Below are 24,968 nucleotides of genomic sequence, written 5' to 3'. Positions count from 1 at the left end.
ATTGTGACAAACTTCTAGCAATTTTTTTTCTTGACAAAGCGCACAATCTTTTTCCTTTCGATTTTCAAAAACAGAAAGAAATTTTTGACACGCTCGAGCGACTCGCTCTAAGTGCTCTGCCCAGTAAGTGTGCAATCGGTTTGATTAGAACAAAGTCAACCGCAGTCGGGCCTTGAGCTGTCTGGGCCACCCAGTTAATTTGACAAATTTTTAATAACTGTACATACAAATTCAAGTACTAAAAATTTTAAAAAAAGGTTTTAAATTAATTTGATTCAAAATGATAACTTCCGCCCAATTTAAACAACAAATGATATCGATTATAATTAGTTTAAAGTCAATATCTTGAGATAATTTATTCAAGTCGGAATTGGAAAAGTACAACTCGGTAGCATTGGAGCTAAATGCGCCTTCAGTTTTTTTTAGCAACGGTCAACTAAAGATTATCTAATAAAAATTTCTTTAAAAAAATTATCTAGCTAAGATTAAAATAGTACTAAAGGATCTTCCCTTTGGGCGGCCAGGGGTCAAAATCCCAAGTTTCTGATCCTCTTTGATCCATCATTGACTTTAACCATACAAAAAAAAATTCTCGATAAATTGAAGTTTCATGTTCTCTAAGTATGCTTTTATTATATCAATATTAAGATAACGTGTAACTCTCCGACCTAAAAATCAACCAAAAAAAATCTAAAACTTGTGGTCTGAATTTTCAGAGACATTCAGCAATTATTAATTTGGGTGCACCTTTCTTTTATCTCTGTTCTTTATGTGCAGAAAAGTCACCAATAAATACTTCAATTTGATAAATTTCAGTTTCATTTTCACCTCAACCTGCAATTCAATCATCAAATATCGCAATATAAGGAAACCACACTGCTTATATTTTGCAATTAGAATAGAAATGCTCATCAGTTCCAGAAGAGAAACACACCGCTAATTTGGGGTCAGAATAAAAACACACCGTTAGAAACACCGTTCCCTCATACATCACATAGGCTGTCCCTAGTTGTTTGACGAGATATATTAAAATTAAGTGTTTTAGGTGTCGCACCATATATTTATTCTCATAATCCAGCTTTTTACAGTTTCAACTGTGGTGTCATGCTGCACTGTCGTGACACAATTGTAAAATCATCACTTAGTTATAACAGATCGGGAGCCCATCGAAGGGGTTCAAATAGGCCGAATCATTCAGCTCGAGGTAGTTTTCATACGAGAACACAGGAGAGTTGTCATTCATCATATTCGATCCACCAGCGTAGGCGCAAATTAGGATGTAATCATCATAAGGACCGCATGTAGACTGGTAACATCCCATTTTTGTGATATCATGCCACATCATCTAAAATTGAAACGGGAGCTAGGATAAACAGATAACCAAAATCGAAAAGAAGCAAATTAAATGCAACCTTTAAAATGAAAACAGATAGAAAACAGTCGATTGAAAACAGATATCTAAATAAATTTACAAGATAATCGTAGATTGTTGGTCCGTAAAAAATGTTTGATAATAGGTAAAATCGCTTAAGAATTTTTCCAAATGACAGCTTCTTCCAAAACTGTTTTTGTTCTTTTCTTATTTGGGATCTTTTTAACTATTCCCTCCCTTTGGGCAGTTGCTATGCAAACCTGTTACTGAGTTTATCTCTTCTAATAATGTTTGAACTAAAGCCTTATATAATTTGTGAAAAAATGGGGGTAATTTAAAATCATGTTGCAATTTTCAGTTCTTAATTTGTATCAAAAGAAGCTCTGATTTAGAATCATGTCCAGGCCCTTTTAATATTTATGATTAATATTGAAGAATGAAAACTGAAAAAAGGTGAAGTTAACTTTTACCAAGATGCTTCTAAGTTTTTTGCGTAGACTTACCTTCCTGAATGGGTCGGCTTCCGAATGATAGATCGTGTTGCGCATGCAAGTCTCACTTGATGCATAAGTATAGTGTGGCCCCGCAACAACATTCCCCCCTTGGTTTCTCACGGGAAACTTGAGCATTCCTACTGTGTCGAACCTGAAAACATTTCAAGCTGTTTAAATTGTCCATAACTTGAGCTATTAACCTTTGTATCAACATGGAACAGTCTTCAAACAAACTGTTCACGGAGAGTCAAAGTTTTAGCTGATACGCGACACCAAGTTAGGCTATGATTCACTGTAAGTTTTGCACTCGTATATCAAATCGCAAAATCAAAATTTGAGTGGCACAACTTGATTGCTAAAAAATTATCTGAAAAAATGAAAACTAACACGACATAGTTTCACTCATTTGAACCAATTGCGAAATCCTAGAAGCCGTGTAAATGAAAAAGTTTAAACAATTTTGCCAGTCGGCCAAATTGATTTCATCAACTTTTTCTGAACCAAAGAAGGACTGCGTTTTGCTATAGTTTTATGCACCTGCTCGCAAACTTTGACAAAAAGGATCTACTCAAAATAAACATGTTGGCAACGATATTTAGTCATCCCTCTCTAAATGCCCGTGCCTGCATGAGACTATATCGAGCTACGAGATAGAAGAGTGTCCGTTCTTACCATTCCCGTTTCACGATCCAGGCACCCGAGTCTTCAGAGTTTCGCCCGGCAGGGTACCAATTCATTGAATCGAACACGTTAATCATCACGTCTTCCCCACAGTGCTCCATAAAGTAAGTCTTTTTGGTCTCTTCAAACATGAATTCCGGAAAGCATTCTCTAGCCATGTGCATATCATATAACAGGATGCCCGCAGCTGCCGCTGTAATATGCGATACGCTCAAGTACTCATTCTAAATTAGTTCCCAAGTACTCTTCATTTAAATTATCCGGAAAAAAAACGAACAAAGTTTTGAAAATTTGAATCAGCACTGTAATGTTACTGTTACTGTTTGAAAAAATTAATGTTAGCTTTTATTTTAAAAATATGAATAAATATGAGTGTATTGTCGCCGCAGTACAAGCAAAACTGCCCACCAATCAAAAGTGTTCAACTAATCTGACAATTAACCTATCCAATAGCGGAAAATTTGTTCGAAAATTCCAAAAAAAAAATCTCTCTAATTTCGACCAGTTTTTTGCTGTTTCTGAAGCGTTTAATGTCAAGCCAGAAGCGAAATTAAAAGTGATAACTATGGGCAGCTAAAGGCTGAGAAATTAATTTCATGATGTTTTTGAAGTATTAATTTCCATTAAAAAATCTTTTTTGAGGAAGAGTTTTCGAACACATGATAGGTGGCCATATACTGTACCTGAAAAACAGAACGAGCTTTCCACTATTTTGCTAAGAGCACTCAGACAAAAACATGTTTGGAATCCTTGTTGCGCAATTTTTATTTGCTCAAAATGAGCTAAACAATGAAATCTAATTAATTCAGTATTCCGAAGAAAATGACGGAATAATTGTAATGGGGTCAGATTTTTCTCCTTTAAAATTTGCCGCACTAGAGTTTCATTGAGAAAACCCTATTTAAGTCAAATCGATTGAAAAAATCGATTGAAAAAGTAAAAATCCATTGAAAAAATTAAACCTATCTTGTAGTCGTTTTAAAAAATTGTTGGGGCTTCACATTTGTCATTGTTGACAACTTGATACAATTGATGAAATTTGTTTCTTTTAGCCCTTAAGATAATTGACGTTTTACTCCAGCTCAAAAAACTCTTTCAAATCGGTTTAGGTAAGCCATGTTGAAAAATTTGAAATTCGAATAGACTTACACAAGCAGTTGTCCCAAACTATTGGCTGCAGTCCAGCTGCGCTCCTCAAAAAGCTAGTTTCACATACAATTCCCTTGGAATAGTTGTCCTCCAATGACATAGCTACAGCCCAAGGACGAGTATTGGTGGATACAAAACCGAACCGTCGGTCCCAAGTTAGGTTGCCATATACCTAAATATTAAAAAAGACATGGTAATTGTGGATCAAGATAAAGACATCCAGAATTTTTTTAAAAATTTTTTTAGTCTTCATAAGACATTCGTCGGTAGTCTATTTTAAACTATTTCCATGTTTCAAGATTTGAAAAAGTATATTGAAACGTTAAATTGATTCAGTTATATGCAAAGCCTGAATCAGCAAAGCCTATGAGAAACATGATTGACGAAGTTCCTTCGATTAAGCGAAAATCAAAGATCTTCAAAAATTTTTAGCTTTTTTTTATTCCATTCAGAAGACTGTCGAAAATCAGACAAAACTGCAATTTTCAAGTTACTGATATTTCACGATTGCTGAATTGTGTAATAATAATATTTTATGTTTGATTGACTGAGAAGAATTGGGATTATCGCGACAATCTATAATTAACAGAAACAAATACAACAAAATTGCTCGTATCAGGGTGAAGCCCTAAATGTTCCGACTGCTTTTTAAGGTCTATGGAACCATAATAACATTAAAAAACTAAATGTAATAAAAAATAATTCCTTTTTTATGTGAGATTTTTCGTGAAAATCATCTCCCACGTGCCATTATAAAGCAAACACGATGGGATAAATTTCGCTGAGTTACAAATCAGTTAAGGCAAATAAGCTTCCTTCAGCCAATTTGGAACGATTTCTAAGACGGATTAAATCTCCGCTCGTGCGTTAGTAGTGCGAAATATATCGCGCGTTAATTGTCCCAAATTAGCCAAAATAGCAAAATTTAAACCCGCATAATTTATACAAAAAATGATTACAGGTAAAATATCTTTCAACATTTAAGCTCGAGACAACAAAACCTTTTGAATGATTTTAAAAGTTCCGTCAAAAATGGCTAGTTACAACGTCAAAATTTGTCTTAAGAAAAAAAAACACCCCGAGCACAAATATTCCGTTACTTTCTCTACGAAAGTCGGAACAATTATATCTCATTTCGATAAAATCTTTTTTGAGAAGTTTACATTTGAGATACAATTCGCTTTATGCCTCATTGAAGACATCGACTCTCTTAAATCAATTTAAAATATCAGGTAAAATATCTTTCAAAATTTAAGCTCGAGACAACAAAACCTTTTGAATGATTTTAAAAGTTCCGTCAAAAATGGCTAGTTACAACGTCAAAATTTGTCTTAAGAAAAAAAACACCCCGAGCACAAATATTCCGTTACTTTCTTTACGAAAGTATGAACAATTATATCTCATTTCGTTAAAATCTTTTTTGAGATGTTTACATTTGAGATATGATTCGCTTTATGCCTCATTGAAGACATCGACTCTCTTAAATCAATTTAAAATAAAATTAATTTACGTCCGATTATTTTTTTTGAAAATTTTGGTAGCTTGAAAGTTGCCAATTTGGCAATGCTTTGAACTTATTTATGCTCACATATCAGTTTTTATCAATAAATTTGAAAGTGTAACGCAAATTATTTATGCGTGGCGATTTTACCGCTCAATAAAATTGTTCCAAATTGAATTGAGGCTCGCTAATCGGTCGTATTAGTTTCTGATATTGTCTGAATTAGTCTTTCTTAGTTTCTGAATTGAGGCTCCCTAATCGTGTGTATTAGTTTATGATATTGTCCAAAAAAATTATTCAGTATTTTCTTCTCCCACAAATCTATATGATATCGATTGAAGGGCATTAAGAACAATCAGGGCTTTGCCCTGATATACGAGCAGTTTTGTTGGTTTTAATAATTCTATACATGACTCAAATTGTAGCAGTTAATTTCTTATAATATCAGCCTAAATTGCACTATTTGGCTATTCGGCCAAAAACTAACAGCGGTGTTCTGTGAAAGTTTTTGTAACAATTTTTTCATTTCATTTGCTGTCGCTTCATTTTGAATCAACAGCAAATTTTTGGTTTCTAGTTCTTTTTGATTAAACAATTTGGCTCAGAACTATAAAAAAAAGTTAGTATTAACTATCAAAAAGAACGTACCTTTTGATAATAACCTGCATTTTTCAGCTCCATCCATCGGTTTGGGAAATCGGTATTCCCACTAAAATAAGATGAAATTCATCTATTACTATAAAATCGTTAAATGATTTTCTTAGCATCCTTTTAAAATATATTTAACGTATCTAAGCTTTCAATGACCCTATTATTTTCAGAGCTGGTAAGCGTATGTGTAACTGTTGGTAGATCGAGTTCTGTTCATTCGTCGAAGCGTTATCGTATTTTGAACGAAAGAAACGATTACCCATAAGTAGTTGGAACAAAACTTACCATTGCATTGTAAAAGGGTCCTGTTTGGGAGCGGCGTAGGAACAATCAGCAACTCTTGGATCACTATTGGGGAGATCCTGAAAATATATGATCACATGAGAATTATAAAAAAGATTTTCCAATCGTTGATCATCAAACAGAAAGAAAATTTTCAAATCATTTTTCTCAGCATTAGGAACTGATTTTTCAAGTTTTCCACACAAATTACATGATGACCAAATGTGTTTGTGAGTAGATACAACGACATTTTTTGGGCTACTCGAATTCCATTGCATAAGTTGAAAAAATTGTATGAAAGTTCTATGACTACTTTTTTTCATGCTATGTAACTGTATGATAAACATCCTGCAATTATTGGATGGAATAGTATCAATTGTATTGAATCTTTGGTTTGAAAATTTTTGATGATTAAACCAGGATGAGCAATCTCCCTTTTCTTTAAATTTTTATTTGCCTAAGTTTTTGATAATGATACGAACTTAGGTACCCTTTAACCTAACTGAAACTTTAAAAAAAAAAACTTTTTTCTTTTTTTTGAAGTATTTTGAAAATTTCCAAATTTTGGCAATTTTTTTTCCAAATTATCCTCAAGAATGTGCTAGAAACACCTAAAAACTTTATAAAATCAATTTTTCTTGTTTTATAAGCTTTCTCGCTTGCTTTATTTGCTCGAAATAAGACTATAAATCCCTAATTCGAAACCAGTTTTTCTCGACTTAGAGAAAATTTTTGGAAATTTTCTGAAGTCAGTAGTATGCCGACTGAAAAGCTTTGATCAGACATATCTCTCGATCGATTTCGATTAAAGTTTCTAATTTCTGGTATTGCAACAATAAAAAACACTCTGAAGACAAACATTTCTGTCCGTTCTTAATGGTCGGAACACAAATGGACTATATGAAAAAAGGGCTCAAAAGTGAAAATCAACTCCATAGAGACCATTTTAAAAAAACTCCATTTGCGCCTAAAATCTTAAACTATAAATCCCTAATTCGAAACCAGATTTTCTCGACTTCGAAAAATCAACCGAACCAGGAGCTGGGTTGATTCAGCTCCTCCGCATAGAATTTTTTCCCGGGTAATTAGGAAACACAAAACCAAAAATAGGTGAAAGAACCCACATTTTGTCCCAAACGCCAGCAGTATTAAAACACAATGAAAGTGAAACTTACCGTGTCACACAACTTTTTTGAGTAATGACACAACTTGGAGTTGGCGCAGTCATGGTCATTGAAGCAACGATCATTTTTACCACCTTGGTATGGGTACTTCCGAAGAGTCTCTGAAACAGTCAAATTCTTTATGTGATTTTTCTTTCAGTATTTTGGTAAAGGGTCTTTCTTAACCGAGAAAATGCACCACTAAGGTTGGTCTTGTTCCATTTTCTGAACTTTTTCATTCGAGCAAATGGCTCTTTTTGCTTATCACATCAAAAATCAGTTTTTCTCACCTCTAACTAACTCTTTTGCTCCTATCTTATCAGAATCAGCCAATCAAATTTCAGCTCAATCTCAAAATGATTGTTCAAAAATTTCAGTCGACATAAAAATAAGCCGAAATGGTCAAAAATATTGACTACAATATCAACCAATTCAAATAATTCAAAAGTATTTCAAATAAGCTGCATAGGTTTACCAGACCAGAAAAAAGCAGAAAATAATTCCAAAAAATACTACCGTCTCATCAGCTCAAATGTTGGCCTCTTGTTAGAAATCGGCTTAATAATATAGTGATCGCCTTTCTTTTAACCAAAACAATAATTGCGATCAGAGTTTTGCTCTTTGCATTTGTGCATTAAATATTTTTCAAAACCCGAAACTACGAAATTTGGGTGAAACAAGTAAAAATACCTTTTTTTCTTTTTGACCTCTCTCTTTAATTTTGGGCGCTAAAAATAAGAGAGCTAGTCTACGTTTATTTGTCGAAATTGAGCAAGCATTTCCATATAAAAGGTGCCCATGGCCCTCTCGAACTTGATTGCTATGCTAGAGATCTGTAAAACACTTTGGAACATTGCAATCATTTGAACCAGCGAAGCATCCGAACCCGGGTCGAGCTCCACGACTTAAGAAAAAACTCTTTAAGTCGCGGCGCCACAAACCGTTTTTCAGACTAAATTTCGTACTCGCGCCGTCAGTCTTTTCTTAAGCATTGAAGTTTCATTACTGTATCGAGAAGGAAGCTACTGACCTGTTGTCCCGTACGATTGAGCGAAGAACTTATTGAAGCAGTATGCTGCCAGTTCAGACTCCGTCACTGCGAGGATCGAGTTCGCCCAGAGAAACATTATTGACAAAGAGAGGATCATTTCTGCGTCGGTGTACTACAAATTCAGTTGGAGAGAAGAGTGAAATTTTTTGGGTGATTATGTTGCTTTTTGGGAGATCACCGATTATATAGTGACTACAGGCTGTTCTATAATTGAACCAGATGCATTAATTGTTTTTCAACCACATGTCAATTACTCAAAAGTAACTCCCTTTATTATATAGTGAAATTTATCTCTTTAAAAGTTATCTCTGTTTAATTGAGCTTCCGCAATCTATCATCTGATGCAAGAGGTTAAAGATCGAACTCTTTTTTCTTGCCTTTTAAAAAGTTAAAACATAAAAATTTAATTTAAGAAACTTTTTTTAAATCGAAAAAATCTTCCGTTTGTCGATTTTTTTAATCCAAAATGAATTGACGTAAATACGAACAAAAATTGAAATTTTCAAACTTTTCGATCAATCATCATCGTTTTTATTGTTAAGAAGAAAAATTTACAAAACAAAACAAACGCTTAATGAAAAAGTAAAATTAGTCTGAACTCAGATAATTTTGAAGGTTCAGATAATTTTGAGGGTTATCTGCCGCTGCATCAGCCATTTATGCTCACTGGCAAACAACCAGTAGAGCAAAGTTCGAATTTACTCTAAATTTTTGGATTAAATTTTACTGAATTAAATTTTAAATGATGAAATGTTTGGTAATCTTACTTTTTTCCAGAAAAAAAACATGATCAGTCAATTTTTACCGCTTTTCCTTACATTGCACAATTTAACCTGCTATCAGTTTTTGTATAACAATAGAATGTCGCAAACATCTTGTCCGCAAACTGAATTTTTTTCGGAGCGTCTTGTTTCTAGTGTTCTAATAGCAATTTTAATTTCCGCGGGTAAATAATCTGGACCTATCAAGTCAATTTGAGCGGATAGCGAAAAAAGTTTGAAAAAACTGTAAAAAGGTGACTAATCTTGGACTTTGTATGCCTAAAAGAAGCACATGACCAATTGCAGTACCAAGCGTTTCATCATAAAAAACCAAACTTTCTTCGAAAACATAGAAAAAGTCGGAGTATTTGAGCTGAGGGTGGTTTTTTTCTCCAGACAAGTTTTGAATTGTTGAATTTTTAAATAGTCATTTATAGAACAACTTTATTTTATCATCCGAAAAAAAACTGTTGCCTTGAGCTCAAATTAAAAAAAGACTGCTCGTATCAGGGCGAAGCTCTGAATATTCCGACTGCCTTTAAGTTCCACGAAGCAAAGTTCGGTTCGTTTTTTAACAATTGCTGATTTTTTCAAAAAATATTTCTTTTCTAATTTGAGATTTTTAAAAAAATCAAACCAGATAAAAATTCAAAGAGATAGACTTCGCTCATAGTATCATAATAGTTCAAGGCAGATTGGCAGATAGCCCGATTCGACCAATTTGGAACAATTTCTAAGACGGATTAATTTTCCGCTAACGCGTCAAGAGCGCGAAATATATCGCGCATTTATTGTCCCGAATTGGCCAAATTGCAAGCTTTAAACCCCTATTGCTACTAAAAATGATCACAGGTGAATACTTTTTTTAAATTTTGTTTCCTGACAAAAATACTTTTCAGATGATATTTTTAGAAAACCTTCAGAAATGGCTAGCTAAAAAATCTAATTTTTTCTGAAGAAAAAAATCACTCAGCTAAAATATTCCAAAACTTTCTTCGAAAGTCAGAAGAAAAAAATACTTTGCCTGTGTTTAAATTATTTTAAGTTGTGAGTGTTTAAAATTTATCACTTTAGCAATTTTAGATTAGTCAAATTGCCTTTTTTATGCTATTAACTAATAAGCGAAAGTTGAATCTGTCTTAGAATTAACCCAAATCAATTGAAGGCATAGTTTTTGGCCCATTTTAAGTTTTGCAGTATGATAGTTTAAAAAAATTGCTCCACGAAAAAAAAAATTGGCAAAATTTGCTTATATTGGTTTGCTTATAGAAAAATATCGGTTGAAAATTTGCTCCACCTTTGCAAAAATATGATTATTGATTTCTGTTAAACTTAATAGAAATAAAAAAAAGTTTTGATATGTATGAGTTTGAAAGAATTGTTTACAACTTTGGCGAACTGATTTGGAATTTTTTGAGCAAAATTGTGACGCAAGAGTTCCAAATACTGGAAAACAGTATAATTGGGTTATCTATTAGAAGAAAGTTTTTTTATTTAAAATTCCCTAGAATGATATCAAGCGTTTGTAGACATAATAACAATTCAGATCTATTAATTTTTTTTGGCTTCCATTTACCATCATTTGAAGAAGTATATTCGAAAAGACCGACCGTTCAATAATGTGTGCAGCGTCTTTTTTTCCAAAAATCACCTAAATAAAAATACCTAATTTATTTTTTTCAACTAAACTTTTTTTAAATCAATTGTTTTACAGATAAAAAATGAAACTGTTTTGCAGATATGAAAAAGTTTTATATGCCAGAAACTTGTCCTAAAAGAGCTAAAGTGCTTTTTCTAGCCAAACCGAATAGAGGATTTAGGAAAAGCAAGAACTGCTGGCTTCAGCTTTTTTTTGCCAACCATTGTCGTCAATTTGTTTTTCTCAAACATCGGTTCTTTTTTTTCTGCGATTTTTTTTTAAAATTACCCAGGACGTTTTCGATTGCAGTTTTTTTTGAAAAAAAAATCAGATTAATTAGAGAAACATTGAATCTTTGCCAAAAAATTATGCACTAATAAAGGCTTCACAATTTAAGTTTCCACAATTGATAGCTCAACTTTTTCAAACTAACTGAAAGTTTTTAAATTGTGCTCGACACTGATAAACTTTTTGACTCTTCTTTCATGTCGATAGAATTGAGAGTCAAAAGGCCGTAAAATGAGATATAACTGAAATCCATCTGACGTTAATAGTTAGTACCTAATTTTCTGATCACAAAATCACCGCAGTCTTGGCGAAAAAAAAAGAAAAAAGGTTGTAGCTTAGTTTTTGGCACAATAACTTTTTCGTATTTTTGGGGCAAAAGGGTGGTGATAAAAGTTTTACGTTTGAGTTCTCAATCCGCTTCACATAACCTCCAATTTAATCAGTTTCAGTTGCTTCAATTTAAAAACTTTTATAAGTTGTTGACGTTTAGTTGCACTAGTTAATGAAGAGTGACATAACTCATCTCTGTAAATTAATCTAAAATCAATTATTTCAAATCGTTGCCAAACGCATCAAAATCTCGAAGGATGCTCAAGACCACGAAAAAAAAGAATTTTTGTATGATAGATTACTCATCATCAATTTACATTTACTTTTGGTAATTGGCTTTGCGTTCCGAAGTTTTTCTTGCTTTCAGTAGTTTGAACAAAAGTTTTCCCTTTCGCAATCCATACTAAACAAAAAGCAAAAACTTCGAAACTGTTTTCAATTGTATGATTCAATTATCTTATTTCATCACAAACTGTGTAATTTATGATTACCATACACTAAAAAACTACAGCTTTCTATTTTTTGAGTATTTTGAGTCAGTTTATCTTTTTCTCGTCATTGCACAGCCAGGGTTGACCTTTGCAAACAATGCTCTTTTTGAACCAATCATAAGTGAGCTCGTTCTGAACGTCGTCAAATGTGAAAATAGTGTCCATCATCTGCAATTTGGGCGGAAGAACGAAGTCGTGATAGTCCTTGACCCCATCCATCACAAGGGATCCTTTTCCGAAACCCAGCTCCGATATGATGTTATACTCAGAAGTCGAGTTGTAGCGCGCCTGAAAATTTGAGCTAAATTTGTTTTCCCCTCCTCTGAGAAGCATCAATAACATGTTAATACGTGCTCGTTGTTTAAAGAGGAAGCAACATTGCCCAGCCCAGAAAAAAAAAACCAAAATAATTGCGCGTAGATCTTAAACAGAGCACAACGAGCTGAACATATTGTATGTTGGTCCTTTACATTGTGGATAAATGTTCCGACGTTCGAAGAAAGTAAGGAATTATACATGCTCGAGTTTTTTTTATGTTCAGACCAATTCTCAAAATTAACTCCCTGGGGGAACCGATCCATCGCTCTTCTGTAAGAGCGCTGTGATACTTCGTTGCTCTTAAGTTTACGCGCACTATTTACGCGTGGCGAATTATCATGCACCACAAAACTGTTCCAAATTCAATTGAGGCTTGCTAATTGGTATTATTAATTCCCTACACGATTCATAGAGTTCAGCTTAAAATTCAAAGTTTTAAAATTCAATATTTCATTGACCAAAAACTATCCGAGACCAGTTTATGGACAGTCGGAACCTTCAGGGCTTTGCCCTGATACGAGCAGTCGTGCTGACTTAAGTGGTGGCCAATTTGCTAAATAATTGGATATTGATAGCAAAGTTTTTACAGGTGAAGATTGCAAGTTGGGGGGGGGGGGGGGGGGGGGGGAAGGGGGATAGCAAGAACATAAGTTGCAAAAGAGAAACGCAGTTTGATTTCGACTAGAAGAAACTTAATCAATAACTTTTAAATTTTTATTAGCCAACTGATGAACTACTTCAATTGCTTGAACATTATAACTGGAAAAACTTTTGGAGCCAAATTTCAAGTTACTCTTTTATCGGCTGATCATATATGGAGCGCTCTTTGATCTCAAAGCACCCTCATTGGAGTTCCGTGAATAAAAGTCTTTTATAGTTGACTTTCATTGTCAGTGTCGACAAAAATAAAAAAATCGAATATAATCCTTTTAATAAAATTATGGCTTTACTTTTTTTCGAGGCAACAAAAATTCAATTGTGATTTATTATAATCAATTTTTTTTCTTCATATTTATTGAAGACTGTTGATAAAACTCCATTATAATCAATTTTTTCCATTTTATTGTGCTTGGAATTTTAAAACAAAGGTTTTTCTACGTTTTAAATTAAAGTTGGTTACTTGTAGTTCAATTGAACTTTTTTCTGCGCAGCCTTGATCTTTTGATCGTTTTTTTTTTCAACAACTAACTTAAATTAATAAAAACTGGGGGGAGTGGGGGGGGGGGGGGGGGGATAAAACTGGAGGTCGACAAATCCCCTTTCCCTTACCCCCATAGCGTTTGCCCCTTTGCCACCTTTAAACCCCCCCCCCCCCCAATGTTTGCCCCTTTACCCCCTTTATCTTTTACCCCCAACTCATTCCCCCATCTGATCCAACCCCGCACACCTAAACCAACCCAACACCAGCCCCCCCGCCCCCACCTGAACCAACAGCTCCCCCAGCTTTTAAGTTTTTATAGAATCTATTATAATGGATTTCAAATGAAATATGATGCATTATATTTTTGCAGGAAAAAACGGGTTTAAATCCAATTTTAACCCAATTTTGTTGTCTGAGCGTAACATGATAATCGATAAATTTGATAAAAATTTAGACCACGAAAATCCAGTATAATCGATTTTTTTCACTTTTCTCAAATGAGGGTGGTATCACTTGGTCTCAAGTGGTAGCCGATTTTTCTATTTAATTGTACATTGTTTGCCAAATTTTACAGATTGGCGGAGAAGAGAAAAAGCATATATTGCAAAAAGTGAAACCTTGTTTGACTTCGACTAAAAACAAAACAAGACTACTCGTATCAGGGCGAAGCCCTGAAGGTTCCGACTGCCTTTTAAGGTTTTATGGAGCAGTAATAACATTAAAAAATTAAATGTAAGAAAAAATAAAATGAAAAAAATTTTTTCTAAAATTTGATTTTTTTTTGTGAAAATCATCCCCCCACACGCCATACAAAGTATAAAACGATAGATTTCGCTCCTTGTAACAAATCAGTTATGGCAAATAAGCTTCTGTTAACCAATTTGGAACGATTTTAAGACGGATTAACTCTCTGCTCACGCGTTAATAGCGCTAAATATATCGCGCGTTAATTGTCCCATATTGGCCAAAATGGCAATCTTTAAACCCGAAGTACCGAAAAGAGATGGGGTTTCCTATTTACCTGCCTCACGACTCGAGCAGTTCACATCGAGTTGGTTCCATCTCTCGATACTAGTTCGTGCGTCATGGGCGTAGAGCGATTTATTGCAAGGCGAGGTACCCCCAAAACCATTCTTTCTGACAATGGCACGAATTTTGTTGGTGCTCAAAAGGAGCTCCTATCCTGTGTCCAAAATTGGAACAAAGTCGCCCCGGCCGTTTTCGTCCACAAAGGCATTAAGTGGAAATTTAACCCGCCCAGTGCCCCTCATCACGGTGGCGCCTGGGAGCGGCTAGTGAGAAGTGTTAAGCGAGTGTTGTACGACATATTAGGCAACAGGAGATTAACTGAGGAAGTTCTAGGAACAACGCTCTGCCTAGTTGAACAATTACTTAACGCAAGACCGATCACTCCGGTCAGTTCCGATCCGCACGACCTAGAGGCACTCACCCTGAATTACTTCATTCTCGGTCACAGCGCAGCTAGCTTCCCGTCGTTAAGTTTCGAAGATAACTTTGATTATAAAAAGCGTTACGCCAGAGCACAATCGTACGCTAACGCAGTTTAGTCACGCTGGCTGCGTGAATATGTACCATCTCTCAACAAGAGAGCAAAGTGGCATAATGATTCGGATGTCACACTGAAAACCGGCGACTTGGTTTGGGTAGTCGAACCCGACAGCCCACGTGGGCATTACCCACTCGCCCGTATTGCTAAACTACACTACGGCAAAGACGGATGCGCCCGATCCGCCGATATCAAAACTGTTACGAGCGAGCTGATACGACCGAACGTAAAACTCGCACCTGTTCTTCTGTCTTTAGGGGCGGAGGATGTTGCAGCGCAAATGTAAATGTGCGAGAGTATAAATGCATAAAACTGAACCAAAATATAAATGCATATAGGGACAGTAGCCGAGCGTATACATGGTGCGTCCCGGCGGTTTCGGCGCCGGTTCGAACCCCGCCTAGGTCATTTCCTTTCTAGAACTCGAATGTGCACCGAACTTGATGGGATGCTCCGTAACCAGGTTCGGTCCCCCCAAAACCCATTTTAACCGTCTTTTCGCTCTAATTTGGTTCAGCCTTGGTTAAGGCTGACCTTTAAAAAGAGCAATTTGTCTCAAGGACAAATACTGGCCAATTTTGCAGCTTGCTTTGAGTTATGCAGTTTATTGTGGCCGATGTTACCGATGATAAAGCTTGTTAAACATTATAAATTATCCTTATTTTTTCAAATTTCCGGAGTTATTTTGCCGAGAAAATACTCATTAATTAAAGTGTTTAAAAACCGTTTTTTTATATAATCTTGGAGATTGACGCGCACAATTTCACCTGTGATCATTTTTCGTAAAGTTATGAGGGTTTAAAGATTGCCATTTTGGCCATTTTGACCAATTTGGGACAATTAACGCGCGATATAATTCGAGCTATTAACGCGTAAGCGGAGATTTAATCCTTCTTATAAATCGTTCCAAATTGGTTGAACGAAGCTGATTTGCCATAATAGATTTGTTACAAGGAACGAAATCTATCTTTTTGTACTTTAAATGGGGGGGGGGATGATTTTCATAAAAATTTCAAATTTTGGAAAAAAAAATTTCATTTTATTTTATTTAATTTTTTAATGTTATTACTGCCGCTTCATAAACCTTAAAAGACAGTCGGAACATTCAGGGCTTCGCCCTGATACGAGCAGTCTTGTTTGTTTTTGTTTTTAAAAGTAGCTGTAATGAATATAAGTAAAATTTAAAATTAAAAATCCAGTGATTAATTTCACACCTTGATTCGGTTGAGTTGCTTGTCGTTGTTTTGGTTGGAGAAGTCGGTGACTTTGTCGAAGTAGTCCTGCGGCGACACTCCATAGTTACAGCCATGACTCATGTACTCGTGCACTTGCGAGTTACAACAGGTGCCTAGAATAGGAAAATACATAGAAGTATGTAAAATTCAAAAACAAAATTGAAAAAAAGTTTTTGCAGTGTTAACCCTGTGTTCATGTGGTGTTCATGTGGGTCAACTGTCTTGAAGCGCATTTTGTGTAATTTTACTACTACATAAAGGCAATATTTACTCTGTATATTTTATACTTGGTTTATACCTGGTGGTTGGGGGATGGAAGAATAGCCGTTAAACACTATGACCGACATGAGTCGGTGGGACTATCTGAATAGTTGAGATACTTTGACCGAATTTCCTTTGACAGCGCTGAAAAGTGCACATTCAGTTCTCTTTCTAATCTCGAGCTAATTTTTCAAAATCATTACTTCAATTTCTCTGGGATTTCAAGCATTTATTAAGGTATAATAAATTAGTCTTGCAAGATAACCAATAAATATTACGGAACCAGTTTAAAACTAGTAATTAGATCCAATTATACTATTGATAAAACTATTGCTATAAAAAACTTCTGGGGGCTATTCTCATGCGCGAAAGACCGAATGCGCGAAAAATTTCAACCAATCAGAAATCGTTTAATATTCTACCGTTCTTACTGGAATAAAATTTACGATTTTAAATCGAAAAAAAAACAGTCGAAAGTCAATTATTAAAATGAATCAATTGCCAAAGTTGGATAATAAAACATATCAAATGAAATTGAATAATATATACAAATACCAAAAAAAAGACCAAAAAATTTACAAATTTCGAGAAACAATAGAAATATTGTTCAAAAAATGATCCAAAGTTATTACACGAGTTTCATTTGAATTTATTATCCTTCGTATTTTTGCGTTCAGTTGCAGCCAATTGATTTTTTGTGCTGTTAGTTTTTCGCCTCGTTCAATTCTGGAAAAAACTGTCTGCATTTTTTTTCTTGAAATTTTAGGATGGCCTGACACGGGCAATTTCTCGGTTTCAACTTGATAGCCAGCTTTTGCAGATACTAGCAGTTCGTAAATTGTAAACCTGTTAAATACATTCGACATTCCGATATTAATTTTTTTCATCCAAAAATTTTGAAAACAAGTAAAAAAATCTATAACTTTTGGCAAACCAACAGCAAGCGACTGAACTTGTTGGCTTTGTCTGAATTGATCGTAGTAACTTGCTACTAAATTCTGAGGAGTCCCATGGCGAAAATTTTCCGCGAAAAAATTTAAAATTTCTGATCATTTTTGTTTGAGTCAACCCTAGGGCTTGAAATCGACAATAAATGGGCTGGGTATAATGGAAATAGCAACCCTATTGAACTGTATAGGGTAAAATTTCTTGTACCGCCAAATTAAATCCAATCTCGAAGTCCGAAAAACTCTCTTTGTAACTTCCGTAAAATGAATTCGTACTACTGTCTTTGCTCTTTTCTTTTAAGAAGCGCCCAACGCACGGCATTTTTTTTTGTAACTTCCGTAAAATGAATTCGCATTCGTACGGGCTTTGTTGTTTTTCTTTGAGAAGTGCCCAACACACGGCATTTATGCGCTATCCAAAAACAGCAAAAATGTATGAATTTGCAAATAAAATAGTCGAGACGCAGTTTTAAATGTGACCTCGCAATTACTTGTATCCGTTTTCAACGAATTTTCTAAAACTTTATTCGTTGTAAAAATTGCTACACCCATGTCAGTGTTGAGATCAATCAAAAACTTTTCTTTTTGCTGAGATAAAGCCCAGGATCCATCAATTGTAATGTCAAAAATTTTTTGCGGCACTGGTGGCAGACATTATTTTCTCTCACGATATCAACTGTTTTTGACTTTTTGTTATTCATGGGGCAAAAAAATCACAGTTTTGTTTGCTGCGATAGTTTTTTTCGTAAATGATTTTCAAGCTTTCTGTTGGATGTTTTAGAACTATTTCAAAAGATAATTCTCGAAATTTGTTTTCGGCAATAAATTGACGATCGGGTTCGTGAGAACGATATTCGTCGAAAAAAATAATTAAATTTTTGGAAATGTTTGTAGTTAATTTGGCTTTGCAATCGGAATCGACCCATCTGTAATAAGTACGACATTTAGATATTTTATTTCTTGTATAACGAAACCCTTTGAATTTTAAATTTGTTTCAATTCGCCGGCGATCAGGGACAATTTGAAAATTTTGCATGTTTCTGCCGTTTTTGTATTCGGCCAATATTAATACTAAGTCCCTAGAAATAATTACTTTCTTTGAGATTATCGCGCTTTCTTTCCAGTTACTGAAATCTGATTGGCTGAATTTTGTTTTCGCGCATTCGGTCCTTCGCGTATAAGGGGTTCCGCCAATACTTCTTACTAACAAATCATGATCCATAACTAAGACTTACAATAGTTTGTAAAGCTGAAACTATTTATAATTTCAGTTTCAGCCAGAAAAGAATAAGTTTAAATTAGCAAACAGTTGCTCTTCTCCAGAAAATTTCCTCATATCTTATTTCGCAAATACCAGTATGCACTAGATCTATTGAGACTAGGAGATATAAGAGTAAGATTAGGATCGGTATTAGACTAAGAAGTTGCACGAATCCATCTGGCCGAAAATAAGATAGCGTTACGAACAGACGAGGTACCTTATCTGAAAATACTCTATGAGTAAGCCATTCCGGACTTAAACTCAGTAAACTTGTATTTGCTTTTGTGAAAAATTCACCGAATGATCTGGAGTCGAATGAGAACCAGTTGTAGTTCATCCACACCCCCTCAATCAGTGCAGTCCACGTGTCAAGGTCATCTGGCTGCACACACATCCGATTGCTCTGCACTGAATTGAACCAGTAGCCATGGAGACAGAACGAGTCACTGTCCAAAAAAAATCCTGTTATTTTTAGCCAAAAACAAAAATCATAGCGTATCATTGCAAAGTGAATAAAACAACCACAGGCTTCAACAATAATAGCAAGTTAGTAATAAATAAGTCGCCGTAAATGATCTCATTTAGCAAATTCGACAAACTTAATTGAATTTTTTGAAGGCCCCAGGCATGCTCATTTAGAGAGAAATCGCGATGACGCACAGGGATCAACGAAGATATTAAAATCAAACTTTTACCAACTACTGTTCACATTGTTCACAATTCTTTCACATACATTTTTTGTCAAATTGATAGCAGATTGATGAATTAATCGGTTGAGTCATTTTCAGCTATCGAGTGATAACCTTTTCTTTATTTTGAGGTAATTTTTCTAAAAAATTTTCTTCGTGGTAAGACTCTGAGTTCAGTTGACCGATAGGTGATTAATATATCATATTATAATATTTCTTGACAGCAATTTCTACGTCAAAAGGCCTAAAAATTGAATAAACAAAGTTGCCAAGGTTTTTAAGCTTGTCGACTCAACTATCGACCCTGGTTGGCTCATGTATCGACCCTGGTGGGCTCAAGTATCGATCCTGGTGGGTTCATGTATCGACCCTGGCTGACTCCTCTATCGATCCTGATCGGTTCAAATGTCGACCCTGTCGACCGTTATCCACCATGTTGCTTCAAGTCTCCACCCTGGTAGACTCATGTATCGACTCTTCTTGAGCATAATTGATCCTGGTCAACTTATGTATCGTCAAAATGAACCATGATTTTTGGTCGATCAGTATAAATCAGATGTCCTGTCGACCCACCCGGCGATACATAATCCGACCATATCAACCCGAGTGAGCGTAGGTGGCAGGAAGTTTGCCCTTTAACGCTCTTAGACGGATATAAACTTCTTACAACTTCAACAAAAACTTTTCGATAGTATAAAAATTATTTAAGTGGGGTGAACAAGATTGTTTTCTCACCTGACATTATAGCAAGTAATTCCTGCCCCATGAGTGTCGCCCTCATCCGGCAGAATAAATTCCAGCGTCTCCCAGTTGCTATCGGCATATTCATGGCCCTTCGATACCCACATAATCAGAGCTAAAATATAGAGTGCTGCTTCAAATTATCCGGACAAAACAAACAAAACATGTAAATTTAAAATATAATTTCTCAAATTGGGTCAATTTTTGGCAAAAAATTCTCAAATTCTGTTAATTTTAGGCCGAATGATCATTTTTGGAACTTTTTAGCTTCTTAGTTTATCAAAAATTACGCCAAAATTATTAGTTCAACTGCTGACCATCTATATCAAAGTAAGCGTCCTATTTAGGTTCCCAAAAGTTTAAAAGGGTTTCTTTTCGCCTTGGTATGAATAAATTTATTTTTCTTTGTTCGTCAAAAATGCCATTTGCGCTATAAAAATAATCAATTTTTATGCGTTTTGTGCCAATTTTTAGAGAATAAAACTTTCCTCAATTTTGTTGGGCTACATCAGAGTCGCACTGCAATCTAGTTTCGTCAGCAATTGAAGAATAGTTTTGGCGTAATTTTTGTTTGACTTAAAAGTTCCAAACAAATAATTTTTGGGGAAACCTTTTGGACTCGAATTTCGCAAATCAAATTACACCATGTAATTTCTGCTAAAATTCTAAGCAAAAATGTCAGCATCATTTTTTTACCTGAAATCAACCCAGTTTGAGAAAAACGCATTTTATTTTTCATGTTGTAATTGTTTTGTCCCGATAATTTAAAACAGCACATTAGTATATGTTACACGCATCAAGTGCTCTAAAAATACATCTCAAGAATCTGACCTACAAACCAGTCAGAGAAAACTAAAGTTGGTTTGAGAGGCCCTATTTAACCTCATTCTTCGCTTAAATTTACACACTATCTTCACTGGTTTAAAAAACATAGAAAAACTGATCAAAACTGCTTTGTGATTTTGGAAAACTCTTAATCGATAAACTCAGTCGACCTGAAATACAACTCTGAAAAAACTTAATAATTTTTTATCGAGATTTCCTTAATTTCATCATAATTCAAAACGTATATCTCATTCGCCGATAAAACTTAGGGCAAATTAGTTTTTATAAAACTAACTCCGAACAATTTTTTATAAACATTACACCCAACACACTATTGCGGCTTGTAAGATTCACGAAACGTCTCAAAAACCTCAAAAAAATCAATTTAGAAAAGTTTCCTTTCATCGATTTCATCTAACAATTTTAATAAACATCCTGTAAACTTTTATCCGATGACGTTTTTCAACTAAAATAACGCTCAGGAAAATTTCACATTTTCAGTTGTATCAAAAAGTTTTACATAGTTACAGTTTTCGATGTAACTAGTTTCGAGCAATCAATAACTTTCAGCAGTTTCCAATGAATAAATCGGGTAACGAAACTTTTGACTCTCTATGTGTTATTCTTTTTAACTTTTTTCTGATTCGTTTTGAGTCATCTCAGTGATTTTTTTATTCTGAGGGACTGAAGAATTTTACAATATGCACCAAAATGTTTTTCTAAATTCAGACCTGAACATTCTCAAATCATTTAGAACTCAGATGTTGTGCAGTTCTGACCCTCGTTTTTTGCAGATGCAGATATGCATATTTGATTTAGTTATTTGCCAGAGCTATGCTATGAACTTGACCAAGACATATCTAAACCTTGAACTGACATGTTCCAGACATGCAAGAAATTGAATGACATTTTCAGGCATGACTAAGCAATGAACTGATTTGTGCAGGCATAAACTGAAATTGGAGCTCTGACATGTTTCAAAAGTGAAACAGTTTCAAATTGATCGTTTTACAAGGTAACAGTGATCTACTGAAAGCAGTCTGTTTTTTAAAAGCAATCCACATTTCCTCAACAGAGCAAAATCATAAAAGATGTGAAAGTTTTTTTTTCTCTCCCCGAGAAAATATTCTTCGTATCGCCACTCCCACTAATTCATCAATCGCTCTTTGTTGTCCACTAACCCCCAACATCCTTCTGTTGTCCACTAACCCCCAAATTTGGTTAACATTATAAAAATTGCTCACAACCCTTTTTTAGCCAGGAAAGGGTCAGAAGAAAGCAGTGCTCTGGGAGAGGGCTGTTGGTTTGGAGATTTTAGATCCTACGACATCCTGTAACGGTCGACGATCACTAAGTTTTTCCATAACTTTTCGGTGCCAAAACAGTCATTTGAATGCTTTTGGACTGAGTCTTTTTTCAAAAACCCAATAAAAAGTAATTTTAGCCGTTTTTTTTAGTTTTGACTGCGCAGGTTACTTTTTAATAATTCGGAGCAATTTTTTGTTTCGCACTTTGAAGATCAAATTAATCAAATCAAATAAATTTGGTCGACAAAAAATTTTAAAAACAATGAAAAATTTTTTTCGAATTACTTCAAAATACTCATAATACTTCCCATTCGGAGAATTCAAAAATTACTGTGATTTATGATTATCAGAGGAAATTAAACATAAACTAAAAATATAAGGTTAAATTGAAAAAAAAAACTGAAGGCTTTTTAACTATTGAAGCGTTTTTGTTTGACGAAAGATATTTAAATTACAATGCGGTTTATTTTGCGTTCAATCAATCACTTAGAACTAACTGCGGCAGGATAAAATGAGTCTTTCTTTTTAGTTTTTGAAGCGCGTATAAACAAATCTTGCAAACCGTCAAAATTGGAACTGAATTACTTATAGTAAGATTCACGTCTGTTCAAAAACCGATTTTGTTTGAGTAATTTATCTGTTCACTGTTATTTTGATGGCTAAAGTTGGGATAGAAACAAGGCACAACTCATTAGAAACTAATCAACTAAAAATGTCTAATTTCGTTTAGGCTCCAAATGTTTCTATTTATTTATTTAAAATTTCTTTCAGTGCAGCCAACAAATGGGAAACGGTTCGTAAAGTCAATCTTCACAATATTTCACCCAGCAACCATCTGCAAATAAACACATCTAAGATCTGCCAGAGCGCTTCAAATCTATAATTTCCAGCAGAAAAACCATCTGAATGAGACTTTAACCTCATCCGAAGGGTCAAGTAGAAAGAATTTCACTCTAATCAACGACCTTGCTTTGTAAAAGTGTTTTTAACTTGAGCAGGGTTAGTTCTCTAAAAGTTCACTCAAATGTTATTGCAAAATTTTAACTCACATATTTGAAGAAAATGTATTAGACAAGATGCCATTTTTACAGTATCCGTTTATTCATAAAACTTCCGAATAGTTTTCTATTTCTCAGATATACAAGAATGTATTAATGAATGTATTGTGGTACAGATATGAGCATCACAGCTAGTATGCTCACAGCAAACTGTTGTCAATAACTCGAAGCTAAAGTAAATTTTTGGTAACGTTTATTGAATGCATTCAAAACTATCGAATCTAGTTAGAACTTTGGTTAAGATAAACCTTAAACACATTATCCAGTGTGGAGTTCATATTAGAACAAGACTGCTCGTATCAGGAAGAAGCCCTGAATGTTCCAACTGACTTTTAAGGTTTTATGGTGCAGTAATAACATGAAAAAATTAAATGTAATAAAATAAAATGAAATTTTTTTTTCTAAAATTTGAAATTTTTATGAAAATCATCCCCCCACACGCCATAAAAAGTACAACAGGATAAATTTAGCTCCTTGTAACAAATCAATTATGGCAAATAAGCTTCTTTCAACCAATTTTGAACAACTTCTAAGACGGATTAACTCTCCGCTTACGCGTTAAGAGTGCGAAATATATCGCGCGTTAGTTGTCCCAAATTGGTCAAAATGGCAATCTTCAAACCCCGTAACTTTACGAAAAATGATCATAGTGAAATCTTTTCAAGTTTTTTCACAGGTGAGATCTTTTCAAATCTGAGCTCAAGACAACAATACTTTTCGAATGAAATTAAAAAATTCCGTCAAAAATGGCTAGTTAAAAAGTCGAAATTTGTCTGAAGAAAAAAAAAACCCACCCCGAGCACAAATATTCCGTTACTTTCATATCGAAAGTCGGATCAACAAGAATGCTTGTATCAGGGCAAAAGTCTGAATGTTTCGACTGCTTTTTAAGGTTTATGGAGCAGTAGTAACATAAAAAAAGTAAATGTGACAAAATTTAATCAAAATTTTTTTTTCTCCAAAATTTGACATTTGTTGTGAAAATCATCCCCACACACGCCATGTAAACTACAAAAAGATAGATTTTGCTTCTTTTAACAAGTCAATTTTGAAAAATAAGCTTCTTTCAACCAATTTGGAACAACTTCTAAGACGGATTAACTCTCCGCTTACGCGTTAATAGCGCGAAATATATCGCGCGTTAGTTGTCCCAAATTGGTCAGAATGGCAATCTTTAAACCCCCTTAACTTTACGAAAAATGATCACAGCGAAATCTTTTTAAATCTTTTCACAGGTAAGATGTGTTCAAATTTGAGCTCAAGACAACAATACGTTTCGAATAAAAATAAAAAATTACGTCAAAAATGGCTAGTTAAAAAGTCGAAATTTGTCTGAAAAAAAAACACACCCCGAGCACAAATATACCGTTACTTTCGTATCGAAAGTCGGAACAACAAGAATGCTTGTATCAGGGCGAAGATCTGAATGTGTCGAATGCCTTTTAAGGTTTATGGAGCAGTAGTAACATAAAAAAAATAAAATGGACAAAATATAATAAAAAAAAATTTTCTCCAAAATTTGACATTTGTTGTAAAAATCATCCCCACACACGCCATGTAAACTACAAAAAGATAGATTTTGCTTCTTTTAACAGGTCAATTTTGAAAAATAAGCTTCTCTCAACCAATTTGGAACAACTTCTAAGACGGATTAACTCTCCGCTTACGCGTTAATAGAGCTAAACATATCGCGCGTTAGTTGTCCCAAAATGGTCAAAATGGCAATCTTTAAACCCCTTTAACTTTACGAAAAATGATCACAGTG

At 34.5% G+C, this 24,968-nt stretch overlaps 2 protein-coding genes across 2 annotated transcripts; both read right to left on the bottom strand.

Moving 5' to 3' along the window:
* Nucleotides 1–782: 782 nt before the first annotated feature.
* Nucleotides 783–8,517, bottom strand: LOC134841377 (uncharacterized). The gene is made up of 8 exons (XM_063857329.1): nt 8,324–8,517; nt 7,306–7,415; nt 6,134–6,210; nt 5,846–5,906; nt 3,697–3,868; nt 2,539–2,740; nt 1,876–2,017; nt 783–1,345 (listed from the first exon to the last, which is right to left on the bottom strand). The coding sequence occupies exons 1-8, from the start codon at nt 8,439–8,441 to the stop codon at nt 1,142–1,144; spliced, it is 1,086 nt and encodes a 361-aa protein (XP_063713399.1). The 5' UTR covers nt 8,442–8,517; the 3' UTR covers nt 783–1,141.
* Nucleotides 8,518–11,760: 3,243 nt separating this feature from the next.
* LOC134855533 (uncharacterized) lies at nt 11,761–23,383 on the bottom strand. The gene is made up of 5 exons (XM_063872079.1): nt 23,195–23,383; nt 20,008–20,128; nt 18,881–19,029; nt 16,094–16,227; nt 11,761–12,141 (listed from the first exon to the last, which is right to left on the bottom strand). Exons 1-5 carry the CDS (start codon nt 23,226–23,228, stop codon nt 11,899–11,901), a joined length of 681 nt encoding a protein of 226 aa, XP_063728149.1. The 5' UTR covers nt 23,229–23,383; the 3' UTR covers nt 11,761–11,898.
* Nucleotides 23,384–24,968: the final 1,585 nt, after the last annotated feature.

Source organism: Symsagittifera roscoffensis, chromosome 1 (genome assembly GCF_963678635.1).
Source record: "Symsagittifera roscoffensis chromosome 1, txSymRosc1.1, whole genome shotgun sequence".
In the NCBI taxonomy this organism is placed as follows: domain Eukaryota; kingdom Metazoa; phylum Xenacoelomorpha; order Acoela; family Convolutidae; genus Symsagittifera; species Symsagittifera roscoffensis.
The sequence above is the reverse complement of the archived record's forward strand: the minus strand, read 5'-3'. Positions and strand labels throughout refer to the sequence as shown.